Consider the following 18,891-nt stretch of genomic DNA (forward strand, 5'->3'; position numbering starts at 1 on the left):
TAGAAAAAGGCCCAGCTTTTGGAATCATCTAGGCCTGTATCCCGCGCTGCTGCTGACCTTGTGCCCTCAGATGTGTTGTTTAAAACCTCCCTCACAGAGTTGTTGAGGACTATACGTAACACATAATATGCACATTAAATGGTTGCTACGATCCTGGCTTTTAAGCAACCTTAGTTAATCATTCTCCTGGTAAAATGTAACTTGTTTTGTCTAGGTGTTTACTGCTAACAAGCATAGGTGCCTGGCTTTTCCAGTTGTCAGAGATGTCGTCCAGGCACATTTGCCATTTGACAAGGGACTGTGGTTGTGCCACAGGCTAGCAAGTTTCCCTGCAGGGTTTCCCTTCCTGCACCTGTACTTTTGTTTTGCTTTCTTGGTTCAAAGCACCACCATTTATTGGGTCCCTGTCCTCAAAGATCTTACAATGTGATGTGTGAAAAACGCATGCCACAGAAGGTTACAGAAGTTTGCCTGTCTTTACAGGAACTGCCACTTTTCCCACGCAGAAGGAAGCTGCTGGAGCCAAAGTGGGGGCAAGAAAGGCTGTGCCATCCCCAGTGACCTTGCAAAAAGGTAAGCGGTAAAGAAAGACTAGAACGTCTTTGGATTTGATACTAAAGTTTTAAAAGTCATAAATCATGCTTAGAAATTTCAGGTACAGATTTCAGAAGGCAGAGTGTGGCTTTGTGGTTCAGAGAAGAGGCTGTGGAGTTAGCCTGTTGGGAACCCTGCTTCACCACTTACCCTTCAGCCTGGGGCAATTCCTGATCCATTTGTGAAAGCTTCAGTTTTCTTGCCTGCAAAATACAGACTGTAGCAGTGAGAACATACGCAGTAGGCTTGCCACAGTGCTAACAGAAAAACAAGCGCTCGGGAAGGTGTATGCTCACGTAGCATGGAGCACACAGAGCCACGAAGTTTGGCATCTGGGGCCTGATTTTGCTCCATTTTTGGCTACTTGCCCAAATTACCTGGGCTCTGATCTAGAGAGAGGGAAATTATACCTAATGACCTTTATTCCTCATGTGTCCCCCAGCCCAGCCTCACCCCATGTTACTCTTCACAGTTTAAAAGGTACTTTCACGTTCATTCTCCTGTTGGGTCCCTGTGACGACCCTGGTAGCTAGTCAGGGCAACTCGGACCCCATCTCACAGCTGAGGAGGCCCAGGCCCTGCTCAGAGCCCACAGGACAACAAGAATAACAGCGAACAGTCGTAGAGGACGCGCTTGCTGCCAAGCAGGGTGTTAGCACCTCATGTGCATGATCTCAGTCCCCACGCTAATCCTGTGAGGTCTGTGGCATTATCCCAATTTACAGAAAAGAACTAAATTTGGTCGGGCTAGTGATGAAAACACTGATTTACATGCACGACAAAAATGATGAGGAAAACAAATGCATCTATTGCTGGTCGCCCCATCCCCGCTGCTGTCTCCTTTCTGGGCAGTCACCTTTGAGCTCCCACATGTCTCTTCACATGTGTTTCTTCTATTTAACTCATCTTTCAAGTTTTACTGTGAATGGCTATGTTTTTTAGAAATTCTGCTTGGTTTCTTTTGCGTACTTCCCCCCACTGTATGCATTAAAACCCAAGCCTCTAGTTATTAGGTTTAGTTTGAGTCTGAGAAGCATCATTTCCTGTGCTTTTAATTTTATAATTCCAGGCTACATTGTTTGCCTTTCAGTCTCTCATTTTCATCTTTGGTAAAATGTTTTCTAGTTTAGAGTATAGCTTCTTATTCTTTTGTAAGCAAATATCTAGCAATGTTTAGTTAAAATGCCCCAAAATACAATGTTGCCCCTAAAAATAGATGAAATGATGTGCACATTTGTATTGTATTGTTTATGGAAGCTCCAGAGAATTCAGGCTTTGGTGTCGGTTATGCTCTAGCAGGAAGCGACAGAAGCAGTTCTTTCATTGCCCAGTCGTAGCCCTGCCTCTGAGAGGAGGAAATGGAGTGTCACTGCACGTTTCTGGTTTGGGGGTTTGTCTAAACTTTGACCCGGTAATTGACCCAGGTAGGGCAAGAGGAGGAGCAGGCTTTTCTTTTGGGGGTGGTAGGGGTAATGGATGCAGTTCACTGTTCCGCTTCACGTTGTCAGGCTAGACTCTGGACATTGCCGGGCAACATGGTAGAAAGAAAATGAGTGGCCACGCTCACTGTCCCTTTCACAGAGAGCCCGTGTCTGAGGGAAACTGCTGCACTTACTGGCCTCGTGCCCACAGTGGGGCTTTTTCTTGATGTATCCCTTACCTTTGCCTTAGAAAGCTTTCCCTGTCCACACTGGGCAGGAACACTCTACCTTGAAACGCTTTGTACACGCTCAGTTCCACAGCATTGTTTTTATACCGTATTTTTATCTCAATGAATATCCCAAATAAATCCTAGAGAAATGCACACTGACCTGAAGGAAATTACAGAGCCATCCTTGGGTAAAGCAAGGTGAGAAAGCCAGTGAGAGCCTCTCGAGGTTCATAGATATTCCAAAGGTAAAGATTTTTCCTGAAACGCAAGACTGTTAATCTTAATTTCAGTAGATTTGATGATTTTGTCATTCTTTCTAGATAGAAATAATTATGTTCATTTGACAAAATGAATGTCAAAGTCTAGATACCAAATTCATTGTAGCAGAGATGGGGGTGAGATTAGTTGTTGGTTACAGCCTTCGCTAATCTGTTAGCGTCTCCTGAATACTTGAATTCAGCACCCTGCCCCCATCCACTTTGGAGAGACAGCGCACCCTTATGGTTACTTTACTGCTTAATCACCTGCTGGTTTCCCTTTTGTCAGGTTGTCAATATCAGCCTTCTGTTTTACTGGCTGCTTTTTTACCACACCGTTTGTTCCCATGTGCGTTCCTATTGAATATTCATAAATATTCTTTCATAGATGTTTTCAAAATTTGTCCCACTTAGTTACTTTAACATGGAACTTTCAGTCACATCCCAAAAAATTCAGTGGTTTTTAAATAGCAGAAAAAAGTCAAACCTTTTTCATGTGGGGCACAGCTGTCACACTGGACGCTAAGGCGGCGACCACAGCAACACACGTGATGTTAAGCTGGTTTCTCTTTCAGACCCTCGGCTTAGTCAGAAGGAAATCCCTGGGCCTTCTGGGTCTGCCACGCTCCTCCTTTGGCTCTAACCCAGGAAGCCAACTGTGGGACAGAAAAATAGACCCATTTCTCACCCACAGATACGATTATCATCCTAAAGGGCCCTCTGAATAGCAAGTTAACACATTAGCTCAGGCCTGGCCATCGATCAGGTCCATCATCTTGGACAAATTACGTAACTTCACTTTCCTCATTTGCAAAATGGAGATAATAACACTTTCCTTGTAGGATTTCGTGAGGAGCATTCATTGAGCAGCCAGTTGTCCACCGAGCTGCTCCCACATGCTCAGCACTGTTAGTCATCAAGAGCACAGACGTAGCACAAAACTAAGATATGAGCGACCTTTGAGAAGGTGGTGTTGGAGTGAATATCCTGAAGGATGCAAGGGGGGTTGTCATGTAAAGATAAGGAAGAGCAAGTTCAAAGCTCTGAAACGATCATGGCCTGACAGAAAAGATGGGTGTGGGAAAGACGGTTGGGGAGATGGGCTGGCTACTTACTACAGGCGAATGCAAAACGTTCGGGTTTTACTGTGGGTGCAGTGGGAGTCCCATGGAGGGAATTAGCAGGGAGAGCATGTAATCGGTGTTTGAGAACATGTGGGAGAAGAAGAAGGCAGACAGACACAGAGATGGTGCTTGGACTAGGCTTCTAGCACCAGAAATGGCGGGAGTTTTAACATTTGGAATGTATTGAGAAGACAGGCCAACTTCAGACTTGCTGACGCTTGGGTATAGCGTGTGTAAAAAAGAGAAGGCTAAAGGACAATTGGGTTTTCACCTGAGCATTTCCTGGGATGGGAAGCCTATTGGAGGAACGGGTTTAGGGGTAAAACTCCACTCAGTTGGTTTTGGACCTGTTCAGGCTGAGACGTGCGCGCACACACAAGATGCCAAGTAGGCCGTTTGCTCTGTACAGCTCGCCTTGCGGGTCTGAGAGCTGTCAGCAGGGCGGGTGGAGATGAGGTAGGGGACAGGACCAGGCCCTGCACTCGGGGAAGTCCGTGGGCCACAGTAAGCGCCTAATGTGTGCCGCTGCTGTGTGCGGGGTGCTTGTTTCCGGGAGGGGTCCTTACCTTTCAGCACACGAGGTTGGTAGAGCTTAGAAGGTCAGCTGCCCCAAACTTCACCACTCGGTTACCTCTTGTTCCCCTCTTCAGGGAGCCACATGACTGCTCGTCGGGACCTGTGTTTACCTCCCGTCATACTCCACGTCTTGGGTGTTTCCCCAGGTCACCTTGGTGAGGGGCAGAGGACGTGCTGTGATTGGCTCTGGAACATTAAGTATGTTAGGTTGGATTTGCTAAGCTGCCTCTGGGCACAGGCTGGGATAAGTTTCTTTTCCACACATGCTGATCCTCAGTAAGGAGGGAGAGGGCCTAATGTGCCGTCACTGCACTTACCCTGAAGCCTGTGCCAAAGGCCGATCGCAGGCAGGGAGCCGGAGGGAAGATGCCGAAAGCATCACTCCCAGGACGCCGCCACGAGACTTTCCACAGCGTTCCCCCAGCTTTGAAGCTGGGACTTCTCCACAGTTCTGTTCAGTCGCCTCGCCTCCCTGGACTCCTGTCCTAGGGTTTAATTACCGTTACTTTTAAAATCAAAAGAGGTGGCCAGAATTCAATTTCCTTCTCTCACATTGACAGAATAGGAATTGTTAGAACTCTAAAGTGAACTCTATCCAGACCTTGTGATTCAAATATTACGTAAAATGTGACTGCCTTGGATTTGATGATAAGTCACAATAAATGAATCTGTCCCAATGTGTGCTTTGTTCCTTTCCCTCGAAAGGCTCTCCTGCTCCGTGTCATAGACTGCGGCATACAAAACAGCATGGAAGTGCTGGGCTTGCACCTCAAACTCAGCAGGTGTGCATCGAGTACGAGAGAGAAGAGACTGTGGTGAGTCCCTGGATGTTACCTTCAGAGATCCAGAAGATTCTTCACGAGAGTCACAGTTCCCTACTACAGGTAAGCGCTGTTCCGGATTTCAGTTTGCCTAGTGATTCCTCTGGGTTCTTCAGTTTTGTTTTGTTCTTTGGCTGGGGTGGGGGATGGAACATAGAGATACTGAGATTGTTAGGTCAGTTTGGAATAGTGATTCAAAGCAACGCCAGTTTTGGCTGAATACTCCAGTAACTTTCTTTCAGAATTTTCCTTTTAACTAAAAACACACACACACACAAATGTAAGAACAGATCATTGTCCTCCAGGTAGAAAAACCCATTCTGTCCACTCTTCAGACCTGGTGCCAGCACCTAGATATGGCAGGTGAGACCCAGCTCAGGGCCGGGCACCCACAGCCCCGTGTCCCTTCCTATTTCCTTCACCATTTCCTGTCTGTCTCAATTTGACAGGACTTGTCACCCACTGAAGACGAGCCTGAGGCTCCTCTCGGGGCGGGTGGCCGAGACAGCGTGTCTGAGAGCACTGGCAGCCTCCTCAGCAGGCTGGACTGGAACGCCATTGAGGACATGGTCGCCAGCGTGGAGGACAGGAGCCCGTCCATCCCCGGGGCCCTGGACCTGTAGGACCTCAGTGTCACTGGTGCCAAGCCAAGGCCAGCACCTCAGGGATGTGGTCCTGAAAGATGTGAGTTTACGGGAGAGAAGCAGTGAAAGAAGCAATGTGAACTAACCACCTGCAGCCATATTGTTACCTGGATTGGCCATTTCAAGAGGGAAAAGAAATAGTTCTCGATAATTTTGCCTTCATGGGAAAGGGTTGTTTAACAGTAGATGTGTTATATGTTTTTGCATTTGACTTATCTTTAGGCATAATTTTTTAAATGATGAAAAAATAAATTGTACCTTTCAATAAAACTCTTCAGTCTTGCCTCTTCCTTGAGTACTCCTTGAGTTTGAGGAAAAACTTTCTGTGGGTTAACCTGATAGGAAAAAGAAAGAAAATCAGTCTTACCTGAGACACTGAATAATGAACTCCATTTTAAAACATATCCCCAAATTCCCCTGGCTTAGTCTAGGCGTACCAAGCACCTTTCACCAATCCTGAGCTCCTAAGAAAAGTTTCATGGAGGCCAGATCTTCTGTCCTCGGCCCTGTAACCCGAAAAGCTACAGAAGAACCAGGGATGGATGCTGTAGGTGGAAAAGAAAGGGAATATGACTCCTGGCTTCAGAAGGCTCATGTTAACTTTGTAAAAACCATGGTGCCAAAGGACTTCCAGTCAAGGTGGTGGAGCCGGTAAACACTGCTCGACTGCCTAGTCCCGTAACCATATCAAAATTACAACTAAATTACAAAACAGCCTTCACTGAGAACCACCTGAAGACTAGATAATCAGAAGCCTTATAATAAGGATATAAAGCAGCAGCTACATAGACAGTGGTAGGAGAGGCAGAATGGGCAGGTCCCACACCCACAGTGTGGCGATTAAATTGGGAGGGAAATCTTGGGGTTGGAGGTCCCCCTAAGGAGTAAAGGGACCCAGCCCTGGTCTCCTGTGCCTGGGAAAGGAGTCCCCACTACATCTGGCTGTGGAAACCAGCAGGGATTGCATCTGTGTGAGATGGAGGGCTGCTGGAGACCTAAGAGCTGCAGGAATAAAGGGCCCACACACAGACTCACTCACTCGGCTCCAGCACAGAGACAGCAGCTCAGAAAGCACAAGGAACACATGGGGAAGAATTAAATTTACTAGCTTTAAGGGTGAGGCCTGGAGGGGCAAAACAGCCATCTACAGGGATGGAAGTGCTGGCTGGCACCACTGTTCCTTTCACCCACCACCCCACCAGCCCAGCCTGGTGGTTCCATCCCGTCCTGGTGATTCGCTGCGATCCTACCCACGCAACTCATGCACCTGTCCAAACCCCTTCCAGTGGCTCTTCCATACAAGTAGCCTGTCTCAGCTGGCACTGCGAACTTTCCTAAAATCTCAAAAGGTCCACGAACACTAAACAAGCAGCGGCTGCTCTCAGTGTGCCGCATACCTGTTGCTAACCTACTCCAAACCTGGTACAAGCAGCGACCGATCTCAGTTTGCACTGTAATTCCCATCAGGTAGCCCCAAGCCGGCATAAGCAGTGGCTAGTCTTGGCTTGGGACATAGCCTCTATGTGGAAACAAACATGGCACAAATAGCAGCTGACCTCAGCTCACATCATGGTGCCCACCAAAGGGTTCCAAGCCAGGCACTAGTGGCAGCCAACCTTGGTTCACAGAATAACCTCTTCCAATGGCCTGTACGCCCAGTACAAGTGGCAACCAAGTGCAAATCACTCTGTAGTTCCTACCAGATGACCCCGAGCCAGGCACAAGTGGTGGCTGACCTTGACCTGCACCAGAGCCCCTCCAAAGAGGCTCCAGAACCAACACACCTGGTGGCCACCTTCAGACCACACCAGAGCACCACCCACAAACCACACACCCAAAGGGAGGCTGGCACTAGAGCCCACTAAAGAGACTCCTATTCCGTGGGGTCAGCCCCTGCACATTAGCTTGTCCAGTGTAGTCACAATCAGTCCTCATAGCCAGTCAGCTTGAGGGTCAATCCCACCTCCTGACATGCTAATAGCAATCAAGGTTAAACTGCAAGAGGAGGGCACATACAACCCACACAAGGGACACCTCTGGAGCACCTGGATCTGGTGACCAGGGAGACTGTGCCACTGCCCCACAGGTCACCTACTACATAAGGCCACTCTTCCAAGACCAAGAGATACAGCAGATCTACCTACTACGTAGAAACATAGAGTCAGCCGAAATGAGACAAAGGAACATGTCCCCAATGAAAGAACAGGAGAAAACTCCAGAAAAAGAACAAACAAAACGGAGACAAGCATTCCACCAGATGCAGATTTCAAAACACTGGTCATAAGGATGCTCAATGAACCTAGGGGAAAAATACATGAATTCAGAACTTCAACAACGAGATAGGAAACACAAAAATGAAGATAAAAAACAAAACTAGTCAGAAATAAAGAATAAACTTAACTGAAGAACACATTAGAGGGAATCAACAGATTAGATGAAGCAGAGGATTGAATCAGCGATATGGAACACAAGGTAGCAGAAAATACCCAACTGGAACAGCAAAAAGAAAAAAGAATTTTAAAAAATGAGACTTTAAGGGGCCTCCGGGACAACATCAAGCATACCAACATTTGCATCATAGGGGAACCAGAAAGAGAAGAGAGAACAAGGAATTAAAAACATATTTGAAGAAATAATGACAGAAAACTTCCCTAACCTGGTGAAGGAAATAGATATACAAGCCCAGGAAGCTCAGAGAGTCCCAAACAAGATGAACCCAAAGAGGCCAAAACCAAGACACATCATAATTAAAATGCCAAAGATTAAAGACAAAGAGACTCTTAAAAGCAGCAAGAGAGAGCAGTTAGTTATCTACAAGGCAGTTCCCCTAGATTGGCAGCTTATTTCTCAGCAGAAACTGCAGGCCAAAGGAATTGGCACAAAATATTCAAAGTGATGAAAGGTAAAGACCTAAAAAACAAGATGACTCTACCCAGCAAAGCTAGCATTCAGAATTGAAGGACAGATAAAGAGCTTCCCAGACAAGAAAATGCTAAAGGAGTTCCTCAACACCCACCCAGTATTACAAGGAATGCTAAAGAGACTTCTTTAAGAAGAAAAGATCAAAAACATGAATAAGAAAATACAGGAAAGATAAAAATTCTCATTGACAAAGACAAATTCATAACAAAAGCTGGGGATAAAACAACTATAACACTAGCACAAAGGTTAAAAGACAAAAGTAGGAACATCATGTATAATTACAACAATAAATTAAGGGATACACACAAACACACACCCTAAAATACAATGACAAAAACAAATATGGAGGAGGAAAAGTGTAGTAATTTTAGAGTGTGTTTAAACTTGAGCAACCATCAACTTAAAATAGACAGCTAAGAAGACATATGAAGAAATGCTCAACCTCACTAACCATCAGAGAAATGCAAATAAAAACCACAATGAGATACCACCTCACTCCAGTCAAAATGGCTATCATCAATAAATCAACAAACAACAAATGCTGGCGCGGATGTGGAGAAAAGGGAACGCTAGTGCACTGTTGGTGGGACTGCAGATTAGTGCAGCCACTATGGAAAACAGTATGGAGGTATCTCAGGAATCTGAAAATGGAACTACCCTATGATCCAGTAATTCCACTCCTAGGCATCTACCCGGAGAAATCCAAAACTCCAATTCAAAAATCTGTATGCACTCCTATGTTTATTGCAGCATTTTACACAATAGCCAAGATATGGAAACAACCGAAATGCCCATCGGTAGATGACTGGATTAAGAAGCTGTGGTACATTTATACAATGGAGTATTACGCAGCCATAAAGAAGAAAGAAATCTTATCATTTGCAGCAACATGGATGGATCTAGAGAACATTATGTTAAGTGAAATAAGTCAGAAAGAGAAAGACAAGTACCATATGATCTCACTTATATGTGGAATCTAAAGAAAAGACTATGCGAATGAACTAATCAGAGACAGTTTTGGGGACGCAGAGAAAAAACCGAGAGTTGTTAGATGGGTGTGGGGGGGTTGGGGATAAGGGGAAAGGTGAAGGGATTTGGAAGCAGCTGGTAACCACAAGATGGCCTCAGGGTTTTTTGAAAATTAATTTGGGGAAGGTATTCAATAATGTTGTAAAGATTTTGTTGGGTATCCGATGGACATGTGTCCTATTTGGGAGACCACCTCAGGGATACTGTGGATGCCTGATCATGGCATTGTACACCAGAAGCTAAACATTAATGAATGCCAACTATAATTTTATATATATATAATGTGATGGCTCAGTGTGAGGTCGGAGGGATAGTGGATGGGGGGAGGGGGGTTCACAGTGTGAGGGATATAAATGATGAACGTCTAAGTATTACCTTGTCTTGTACACCTGAAACTAATGAATAAATAAATAAATAAATAAATAGACAGCTATAAAAATAGCTTCTTATATATGAAGCATATAGTTACCACAAACCAAAAATCTGTAAGATATATACAAGAAATAAAGAGAAAGGAATCCAAACATAACACAATGGAAAGTCATGAACATGAAAGAGAATAAGAAAGGAACAGAGAAATACTATAAAAAACAATCAGAAAACAATAGCATGGCAACAACTACATACCAAACAGTAACTACTTTAAATGTAAATGGACTAAACGCTCCAATCAAAAGACATAGGGTGGTTGAATGGATTCAATTTAAAAAAAGACCCAAATGGAGTAAAGGCAGTTTCTGCAATAAGGAGTGTTGGGAAAACTGGACAGATACATGCAAAAGAATGAAACTAGGCCACTTTCTTATACCATACGCAAGAGCAAACTTAAAATGGATTAAAGACTTAAATGTAAAACTCGAAACCATTAATACTCCTAGAAGACAACATGGTAATCTCTCTGACATTGCTCTGAATAATATTTTTTTTGGATATGTCTCCTTGGGCAAGGGAACAAAAACCAAAAATAAACAAATGGGACTACATCAAACTGAAAAGGTTTCGCACAGTAAAGGAAATGATCACAACAAAATGAAAAGAACCTACTGAATGGGAAAATGTATTTGCCAGTGATACATCCAATAAGGGGTTAATATCCAAAATATGTAAGGAACTCAGAATTTAACAACAAAAAGAACAATGCGTTTATACGCCTGAAACGAAAAACATCACAAAACCACAAAACCAACCAGATTAAAAGTGGGCAGAGGGCGGGTGTGGCGCGGCGCCGAGAAGGCAGCGCCCACGGCGGAGCCACGCGGGGCCTCCCGGCCACGGCGCCTCCGCCTGCCCCGCGGAGAGGGGAAGATGAGCGAGAGGGGCGCCACTCCCGCCAGCCCTTGGCCTCTAAGCAGGAAAAGGACGGCACTGAGGAGCGAGGGCGCCGCAGGCCACGCAGCCTCGAAGTGCCCACACCTAAGGGACATGGGGGGGGCGAGCAAAGGGGAGCAAAACCAAGGTGCTGCCAAGACCCGGAAAACGACCAACACGCCAGGGAAGAAACCAAGCGGCAGGCCCAAAACACTGGCGGAGGAAGAGGGCGTCCCGCAGGAGTCCTCAGAGGAGTGCCACCTGCGTCCTCCCCAGGAGCAGTTTCCTTCTGGGACGGACGCCGCCGCTCCCACGCCCCGCCCCTGCCGCAGGCCCACTCGTCCGCCACCCACCTGCGTCCTCACCACCACACACACAGCACGCCCGCGGCCGCGGCAGGGCCCTGGTGGCCTGAGTGGGGAGTTTTCCTTTGGCCCCGGTTCCCTGCAGCCCCTCACCCACGAGCACACACTCGCCCTCCTGACAGAGCTCACTGCCCACTTAGCGGCGCGCTGTCCCCCTGCGTCCCCACTCCTTCCGCGGTCGGGACATGGCTGACGGGGCTCCCGGTTTGGGGATCCTTCTCCCCTACTCTTCCCTCTGGCTTCCCATTAAGGGGCCTGGGAGGGCTCCCCTGGCCTTAATAGGGCCCGCCCCCCTGGACTGGCGGCAGCAGCAGGTGTGGCCAAGATGCTCCCAACCAACCTGTGTCTCACAGGTGCGGCTCACACCCTGCTCTTCCTTCCCCACCTTGCCCAGTCCCTGCACCAGGTTGGACGGTCCCTAGTGGCACAGGATGGAGGGGTTTGAGCCCCTACCCCCTCTGCTTTCACTCTAGGCCTCAAGGTTGCCCTCTCCTCACATGGGGCACTAACAAGGAGCTAGCCTTGCCTCCTCCCACCCCCCGCGCCTCCCCGCACCCCAAGGCTCTGGTTCCATCTTTCCTCTGTTCACAAACTACCTCTGGACAGTTGTGTTTTTTGTTCAACGTTTCATTCTTAGACATCTGTCATTGCTGCTGCTAGCAGCGCCAAATGTTCATCCTCATTTCCGCCCGTTCTGTCCACTCTCCCCTCCTCCAAGATGCTCTTAGGGGAAGGAGGCTGGGGCAGAGCGGGCTGGGTGACCGACCACCCCAGTCCCAGGGAGGGTGGGGCCCTGCCCCTAGGATGCTGCAGCAGAGTGAGCAGGGGGTGTGTGGGTTGGGTGTGTGGGGGGCTGCCTTCTCCCCCTGTTCTGCTGGGGAGGAGGTAGCCATTATTTGTCCCAGCCTGGGCCCCTCCCTCTGGTTTCCTAATTGAATTAAAAAAGTACCCTTTTCTGGAAGAAAAAAAAAAAAAAGAGGACCTGGATAGACATTTCTCCAAAGAGGACATACACATGGCCAATAGACATATGAAAAGATGCTCAATGTCACTAACCAGAAAAATGCAAATTAAAACCACAATGAGACATCACTTCACACCTGTCAGAATGGTTACTATCAAAAAATCAACAAAGTGTTGGTGAGAATGTGGAGAAAAGGGAGCCCTTGTGCACTTTTGTTGGGATTGCAAATTGGTGCAGCCACTATGGAAAACAATATGGAGGTTCCTCAAAACTTTTAAAAGAGAACTACCATATGACCCAGCATTTATTCGGGGAAATCCAAAATGCTAATTCAAAAAGATCGATGCATCCTCATGTTCACTGCAGCATTACTTACAATAGTCAAGATATGGAAGCAACTTAAGTGTCCATAAATAGATGATTGGATAAAGAAGAGATGGTACATAACATACACTGCGATATTACTCTGCCATAAAAAGGATGAAATCTTACTGTTTGCGACAACATGAATGGACCTAAATAGTGGGTATTATGCTAAATGAAATAAGACAGAGAAGAATAAATACCATATGGTTTCACTTACATGTGGAATCTAAAAAACAAAATAATTGAACAAACAAAACAGAAACAAACTCATAGATACAGAGAACAAATTGATGGTTGACAGATGAGAGGGGGTTGGGGGGGTTGGATGAAAAAGGTGAAGGGATTAAGAAGTACAAATTGGCAGTTACAAAAGTCACGGGGATGTACAGTATAGAGAATATAGTGAATAATGTTGTAATAACTATGTATGGCATCAGGTGTGTACTAGACTTATTGGGGAGATCACTTCATAAGTTACATAAATGTCTAACCACTATGCTGTACATCTGAAACTAATATAATATTGTATGCCAACTGTAATTGAAAAAAATTTTAAATTATTTTTTAAAAAACCAATAACATGGTACTAGAGACCTGGATAGTTTCTGGTACTACACCCAAATAGTGACATAATTTTGGACATAATTTTTATGAGAAGAAACTAAATACCTTCACCCATTTGCCATTTTTTAGTATAGTATCAAAGAATGCTATTATCTGAAAAGACTATTCAGTATTCTTTCTTTTCCAACTCCACACCTCTGTAAGGCCAGATTTTTTTCATATACTTTGACCGAAACAACATATGCAACATGTGGAATGCACAAGCAGGTATGAGAATTAAACTATCTTCTCAAACATTAAAGAGATTTGTAAAACTGTAAAACAATGCTACTCTTTTCACTAATTTTTTGGAAAATAGTTACTGTTATTAAAACATGTTATATGTTAACATGAAAGGGGTCGTAATTTAAAATAATAAATATTTAAACATTTTTTTCAGTTTTAATTTATAACGTGATAAATATTGACAGATATACCCACACAAACATTTTTCAGGGTCCTCAATAATTTTATGAGTATAAAGAGAACAAAAAGTTTGAGAACTGCTGCTTTTGTGCTAACAAGATGAACCCCTCACTTATCAAACTGTAATATTATACTACTTTGCACTTCACCTTTCACCCTCACTTCACAAATAAACTGGTTTTACAATAGTGTAGTTTCTTACCTGCCCACTCCTGATTTAAACATTCCACTGTCTTTTAAGGATATTATCATTTCTAGTACTTTTTCATTTCTTCTTGTAAACCCAAATTTCTATCTAATATTTCTCTTCAGCCTGAAGGTCATCAGCATTTCTGATAGTGCAGATCTTCCAGCAATTAATTCTCTCAGATTTCATTGACCAAACTATATCTTTATTTCACCCTCATCTTTGAAGGGTATTGTTTGTAGCCTTATTCTCAAGCAAGGTGTTTACTTCTCGGATGGACCTTTCTGGTGTCGGAACTGGATGCCTGGAGCGCTAAGGAGGTGTTAACAAGATCTCTCCATTCGAGCTGGGCTGGGCCTGGAACATTCCCAGAACGCTAACCTCTAGTATCTGCTGTCTGTCAACCTTGTAGTAACTGCTTTCTGGTAGGGCTCATGCCCTCCTGCACTGAATACGAGCCGCTCAGCTGTCGTCCAAGGACCGACAGGGAACCCCCATACAGACATCTGGGGATCCTCTCTCTACAGCTTCCTTTTCTTTTTGCCCTACTGTGCAGATTCCAGCCAGTTACTACCCTCAACTCTGATCTTCGTGGCCTCAGCTCCGTGGGACCACCGGGGTCTGCTTGGGCTCTCGCTCACTATGCCAGAGACAGGAAAATAACCTTGAGCAGACAGCTAGGTGTTCATGAGACTCACCTCACGAGCCGTCCTTCTCAGGATGGCACCATCTTGTGCAGCACGTCGTCCAGTGTCTAAAAGCAGTTGCCTCACATATACTATTTTGTCCAACTTTATGGGTAAGTCAGGTACACCAGTTACTCTGTCATAGCTTGAAGATGTCTTCAGTTACTCTCAGTGAGCTATACACCCATACTACAAACCTGAAAATAAGAAATGAAGGAGGGCAGAGAATATCAGCAGAGGCAGCCTTTGCGTCTCGCTTGAATACGTTCTCAGTATTCAAAAAAATGCAATATGATGATTTTGCCTCGCGTGTCTGAACGCAGAGGAAATATCCAAATGAATGTGTTTCAGACCCTTCTACTTATAAGGACCCAGACTTCATGCCCTCCACACGTGGATTAAAAGATGTAGTTTCCATATAGATTTTAAGCACTTCCGTGCTCAGGAACACCACCAACTATCAAATGGGTTCCCCAATTTCTCAAAATTGAACCTTACTTTGCTCACATTTTTATTAGAAAATATACAAAATGTAGTATAGTTTATCACTAAACCAAAAGCACACCTGTTCTCTTTATTCTGGGTGAGTTTGGAATCCGTCAGCAAAGGAAGCTGCTAAGTTTTGTCCGTCGACGTGGTTTAAAAACACTGACTTCAGCTTTACTTACTTTCTCACTTTGGTACCCACTGCTTTTAGCCTATAGTATATAGTCAATAAATGTTTGATGAACTAATGACAAACCAGTATAGCTCATAGCATTTTCCATTTCAATAATTCAAATAATTATTATGTACCATGCTTTGTGTCCCGCTTACCTTTTCTGCAAGAAATCAAACCTTGGACCTTGCTGAGGAAATAGGAGCAAGGAAACGCACTTGATAATTGTGCAGAAGTCGCTTTGGTAGCCCTCCAGAACTCCACTTTCCTCTAAGCATTGCTTATACTCGGACCATTCGGGTGTGTTCAGCATCTGGGCTGTGGCCTCATACCCTTAAAGAGAACTTGAGGGAAACTAATGCTCTTATTTTCATAAAACTATTGAATCTAGGGAACACCTGAGAGAAAAACACCCTGTTAAGGTTGGTTTGCAAGTTGGGAATGAATGGCCCAGCCTGTTCCTATACCTGTGGGCCTGGGGCCAATTTCTATGGCAGGAGTGGCCTAGCTGAAGTGAATTTTTTATATTGGATTTTTAAAAAAACAATGATACTAATTTGAAGAGAAGTATTTAAAATATTCAAAGCCTATTTACAGTGGCCAAGACATGGAAACAACAATTCATCGATAGATGAATGGATAAAGAAGTTGTGGTATATATACACAATGGAATACTATTCGGCGGTAAGAAAAGATGAAATAGGACCATTTGTGACAACATGGATGGATCTTGAGATTATCATGTTAAGCGAAATAAATCAGACAGAAAAAGCAGAGAACCATATGATTTCACTGATATGTCGTATATGAACCAAAAACAACAAAAGAACAAGACACAAATGAGAAACAAAAACTCATAGACACAGACAATAATTTAGTGGTTACCAGAGGGTAAGGAGAGTGGGGGGTGGGAGATGAGGGTAAGGGGGACCAAATATATGGTGATGGAAGGAGAACTGACTCTGGGTGGTGAACACACAATGGGATTTATAGATGATGTAATACAGAATTGTACACCTGAAATCTATGTAATTTTACTAACAAATGTTACCCCAATAAACTTTAATTTAAAAAAATAAAAAATAAAATATTCAAAGCCAGTAACTACAAAAACAAACTAATTAAAATCACCTCAGTCTTAAGTATTTCGAAATGGTTCCTAGATAAATAGTATATTGATAAATTATTGCTTCTCTGTCTTAAGACCTGAGTGAAGGGGTAATAGAGGAATATTAAAATGTACCATTGAAGACAAATACAGAGAATTGGTGAGGAGATATTACTGGATGAGAGTGGTAGCAGCAATAGGTGTACGAGGGTAGAGGAAGCCATAATATCATTTCTGTCAGAGGATAGTGCCGAATAGTAAACTTAAGATTCAGAGCTAAGAAGCACACAAAGGGGCAGGGTGAGATAACCATGGGTGGGTAGAACAGTGGCAAGTCCTCATCTCTGCAAACCTTGTACAGAGAACTCCCAGCAGCTCTGCCCCAGGCAGGACTCCAGCTGCCTCTGATCACCTTAGAGCAGAAGTCAGCAGATCTGGCCCGCTCTTGTTCTTGCAAATAAAGTTTTACTGAAACACAACCTCCCCATCCCTTTATATACGATCTAGTTGCATAGTTGCTACATAGATCATGACTTGCAAAGACTGAAATACTTACTTTTTGCACCTTTACTGAAAAAGCTTGCTGATCACTGCCCTGCAGTGGAGCCCAACAGATGAAATCCACACAGACACTCTGAGCTTCAATAAAATTTTTAGTAGCTTGTTCTAAAACCAGAATGGACAGTTAAGCATCACTGGACACATGGGGAAAGCCCGCATCATGAAAAAAAGAAAATTCAAATTAAATGGGCAAAATAATAGAGAAAACAGGTCATGCAGGAAATAGAGGAAATGTTTTTATAGAACTAAAGTTGGAATGGTCAGACAATGACAGAGGAAGGAAACCCTATTCTCACATTTCCATGAAGTTACTTGTGTTCAAGAGGTTTTATTATTTCTGGTGAGTTACAAGGGTTCAATATCAATCGATTGCCATTGGCAAATAAGTGCAATACATGTATTAAAAACCAAGCATATGTGTGACTTCATTCTCTTCCCTACTGCGGGTACTTGATGGGTGAGGGGCAGCAATTTCTCCTTCAGTGGGCTGAGTAGATTATCTGCTGTGCAGAATATTCTACCTAGCAGATGGATCTCAGGGTCTAGATTTGAGACAGATGGCAGCAAGCTGAATTGTGGTTGCAGGTTCAGGCTACAATATGTTGCCTACTCTGGCTCTACTGACAATAAAGCTGTTAATTTTATCTCCGTCTGTCTCACTCTAGTTTAATTCTAATCAGAACTCAAAGGAGGGAGGAATGTGATTTATCAGTCTTCTTGAGCCTGAATGCATGAGGCATTGCCTGTGATTTGAGAGCTCAGGCCTCCAAATGGGAACTGAGAATTCTACTTTTTAATTTGACAGATATGAGATGTTGCATTCATAAAATTAGACCAAGGTACTGTATGAGAAGAACATCAGCGAACAAGAAGAAACTCTTTGAAATTTAAAATATAGCTGAAATTAAAAAAAAAAAAAAGATTTAGAAGATAAAGTTGAAAAACTCAAAGACAGAGTAAAACAACCGACTGACTGACCAAACAAACAAATGAGAAAAAAACATAACTGAGACGATCAGTCTAGGAAGAATATCTGACTAATAGAAATTACAGAGAATAAAGAAACTAAAGAGGAAGAAATTACCAAAGAAAATTCTTCACAGCTAAGAACACATTAAAAGTTTAAAAGTCTGTATCACATGCCTGCAAAGGGAATTTGTACAAAGAGATCCATTAAGGACCAACATGGTGAAATTTCAGAATATGAGAAATACAGAAAATTTCCTAAATATTTTCAAAGGGAAAACTTTTATCTTAGAATTCTAGTCCCAGCTATCGATCAGTTTGAGGTGAGAATAAAGACATTTTCAGACATCTAATGGTTCAAAAGGTTTGTTCCTATGTGTCCATTCTTACGAAGTTACTGCAGGATTTACTAAAGCAAACTGAACATTTTTGAGCAAAAGGAAGAAGGCATGGGTTCCAGACACAGGTTCTGGATCCAACCAGAAGAAAAGTCTGGTACAACGCCTTTGCAGAAGGCCTATAAAATCAGTCCAGATTGGTGCAAAAGAAATGGCTCCAAGGAGTTTCTTGATGCAACAATTGTGAGTGTCTGTGTGTGTGTGTGAGGGGGATGGTGGTGGTGGGGGCTGGCAAGGGGGAGAGATTAAAACTAAGGAATGATATGAAAGAACACTCCAAAAAATTTAAAGATTTCTATGTGGAAATTATGTGAGTAAAAAAGCAACGCAATTTTACTAAAGGAAAACCGAGCATAGAAGAAAGGGAATACACTCATAGTACACTAGATGTTGGCTCTGACTGAACACTATTTACATAGTTTTATATTCATAAATGCTCATTGTATATAGTGATCCCCGTACTGGAAGGAAAGGGGAAGAGTGTAAGAGCCAAGCCCTTATCTATCATAAATAAGTCAATAGATCATTAATATAATTCAATATATAAGGTCCAGAATTAATAAATTATAACAGTAATTTGGATATACAGAAATACGGATATAACTACCGAAAGAGCTAAAAGTGGTATCCTGTATGAACAAGGGCTTATTTCTCTAAACTTAATTAGGAACATTAAA

General features: G+C 43.7%; 1 protein-coding gene across 4 annotated transcripts in view; it reads left to right on the forward strand.

Moving 5' to 3' along the window:
• The window catches only part of CPLANE1 (ciliogenesis and planar polarity effector complex subunit 1), a 98,505-nt gene extending 92,548 nt beyond the window's left edge, over positions 1-5,957 (forward strand). For all 4 annotated transcript variants that reach the window (XM_081053900.1, XM_081053902.1, XM_081053901.1 and 1 more), the window contains 3 exons: positions 484-573; positions 4,908-5,086; positions 5,473-5,957. In XM_081053900.1, coding sequence (XP_080910026.1) covers positions 484-573; positions 4,908-5,086; positions 5,473-5,646 — 443 coding nt within the window. In that variant the 3' untranslated portion in view covers positions 5,647-5,957. The remainder of the gene's footprint in view (positions 1-483; positions 574-4,907; positions 5,087-5,472) is intronic.
• Positions 5,958-18,891: the final 12,934 nt, after the last annotated feature.

This window comes from Rhinolophus hipposideros, assembly GCF_964194185.1.
Source record: "Rhinolophus hipposideros genome assembly, chromosome: 7".
NCBI lineage: Eukaryota > Metazoa > Chordata > Mammalia > Chiroptera > Rhinolophidae > Rhinolophus > Rhinolophus hipposideros.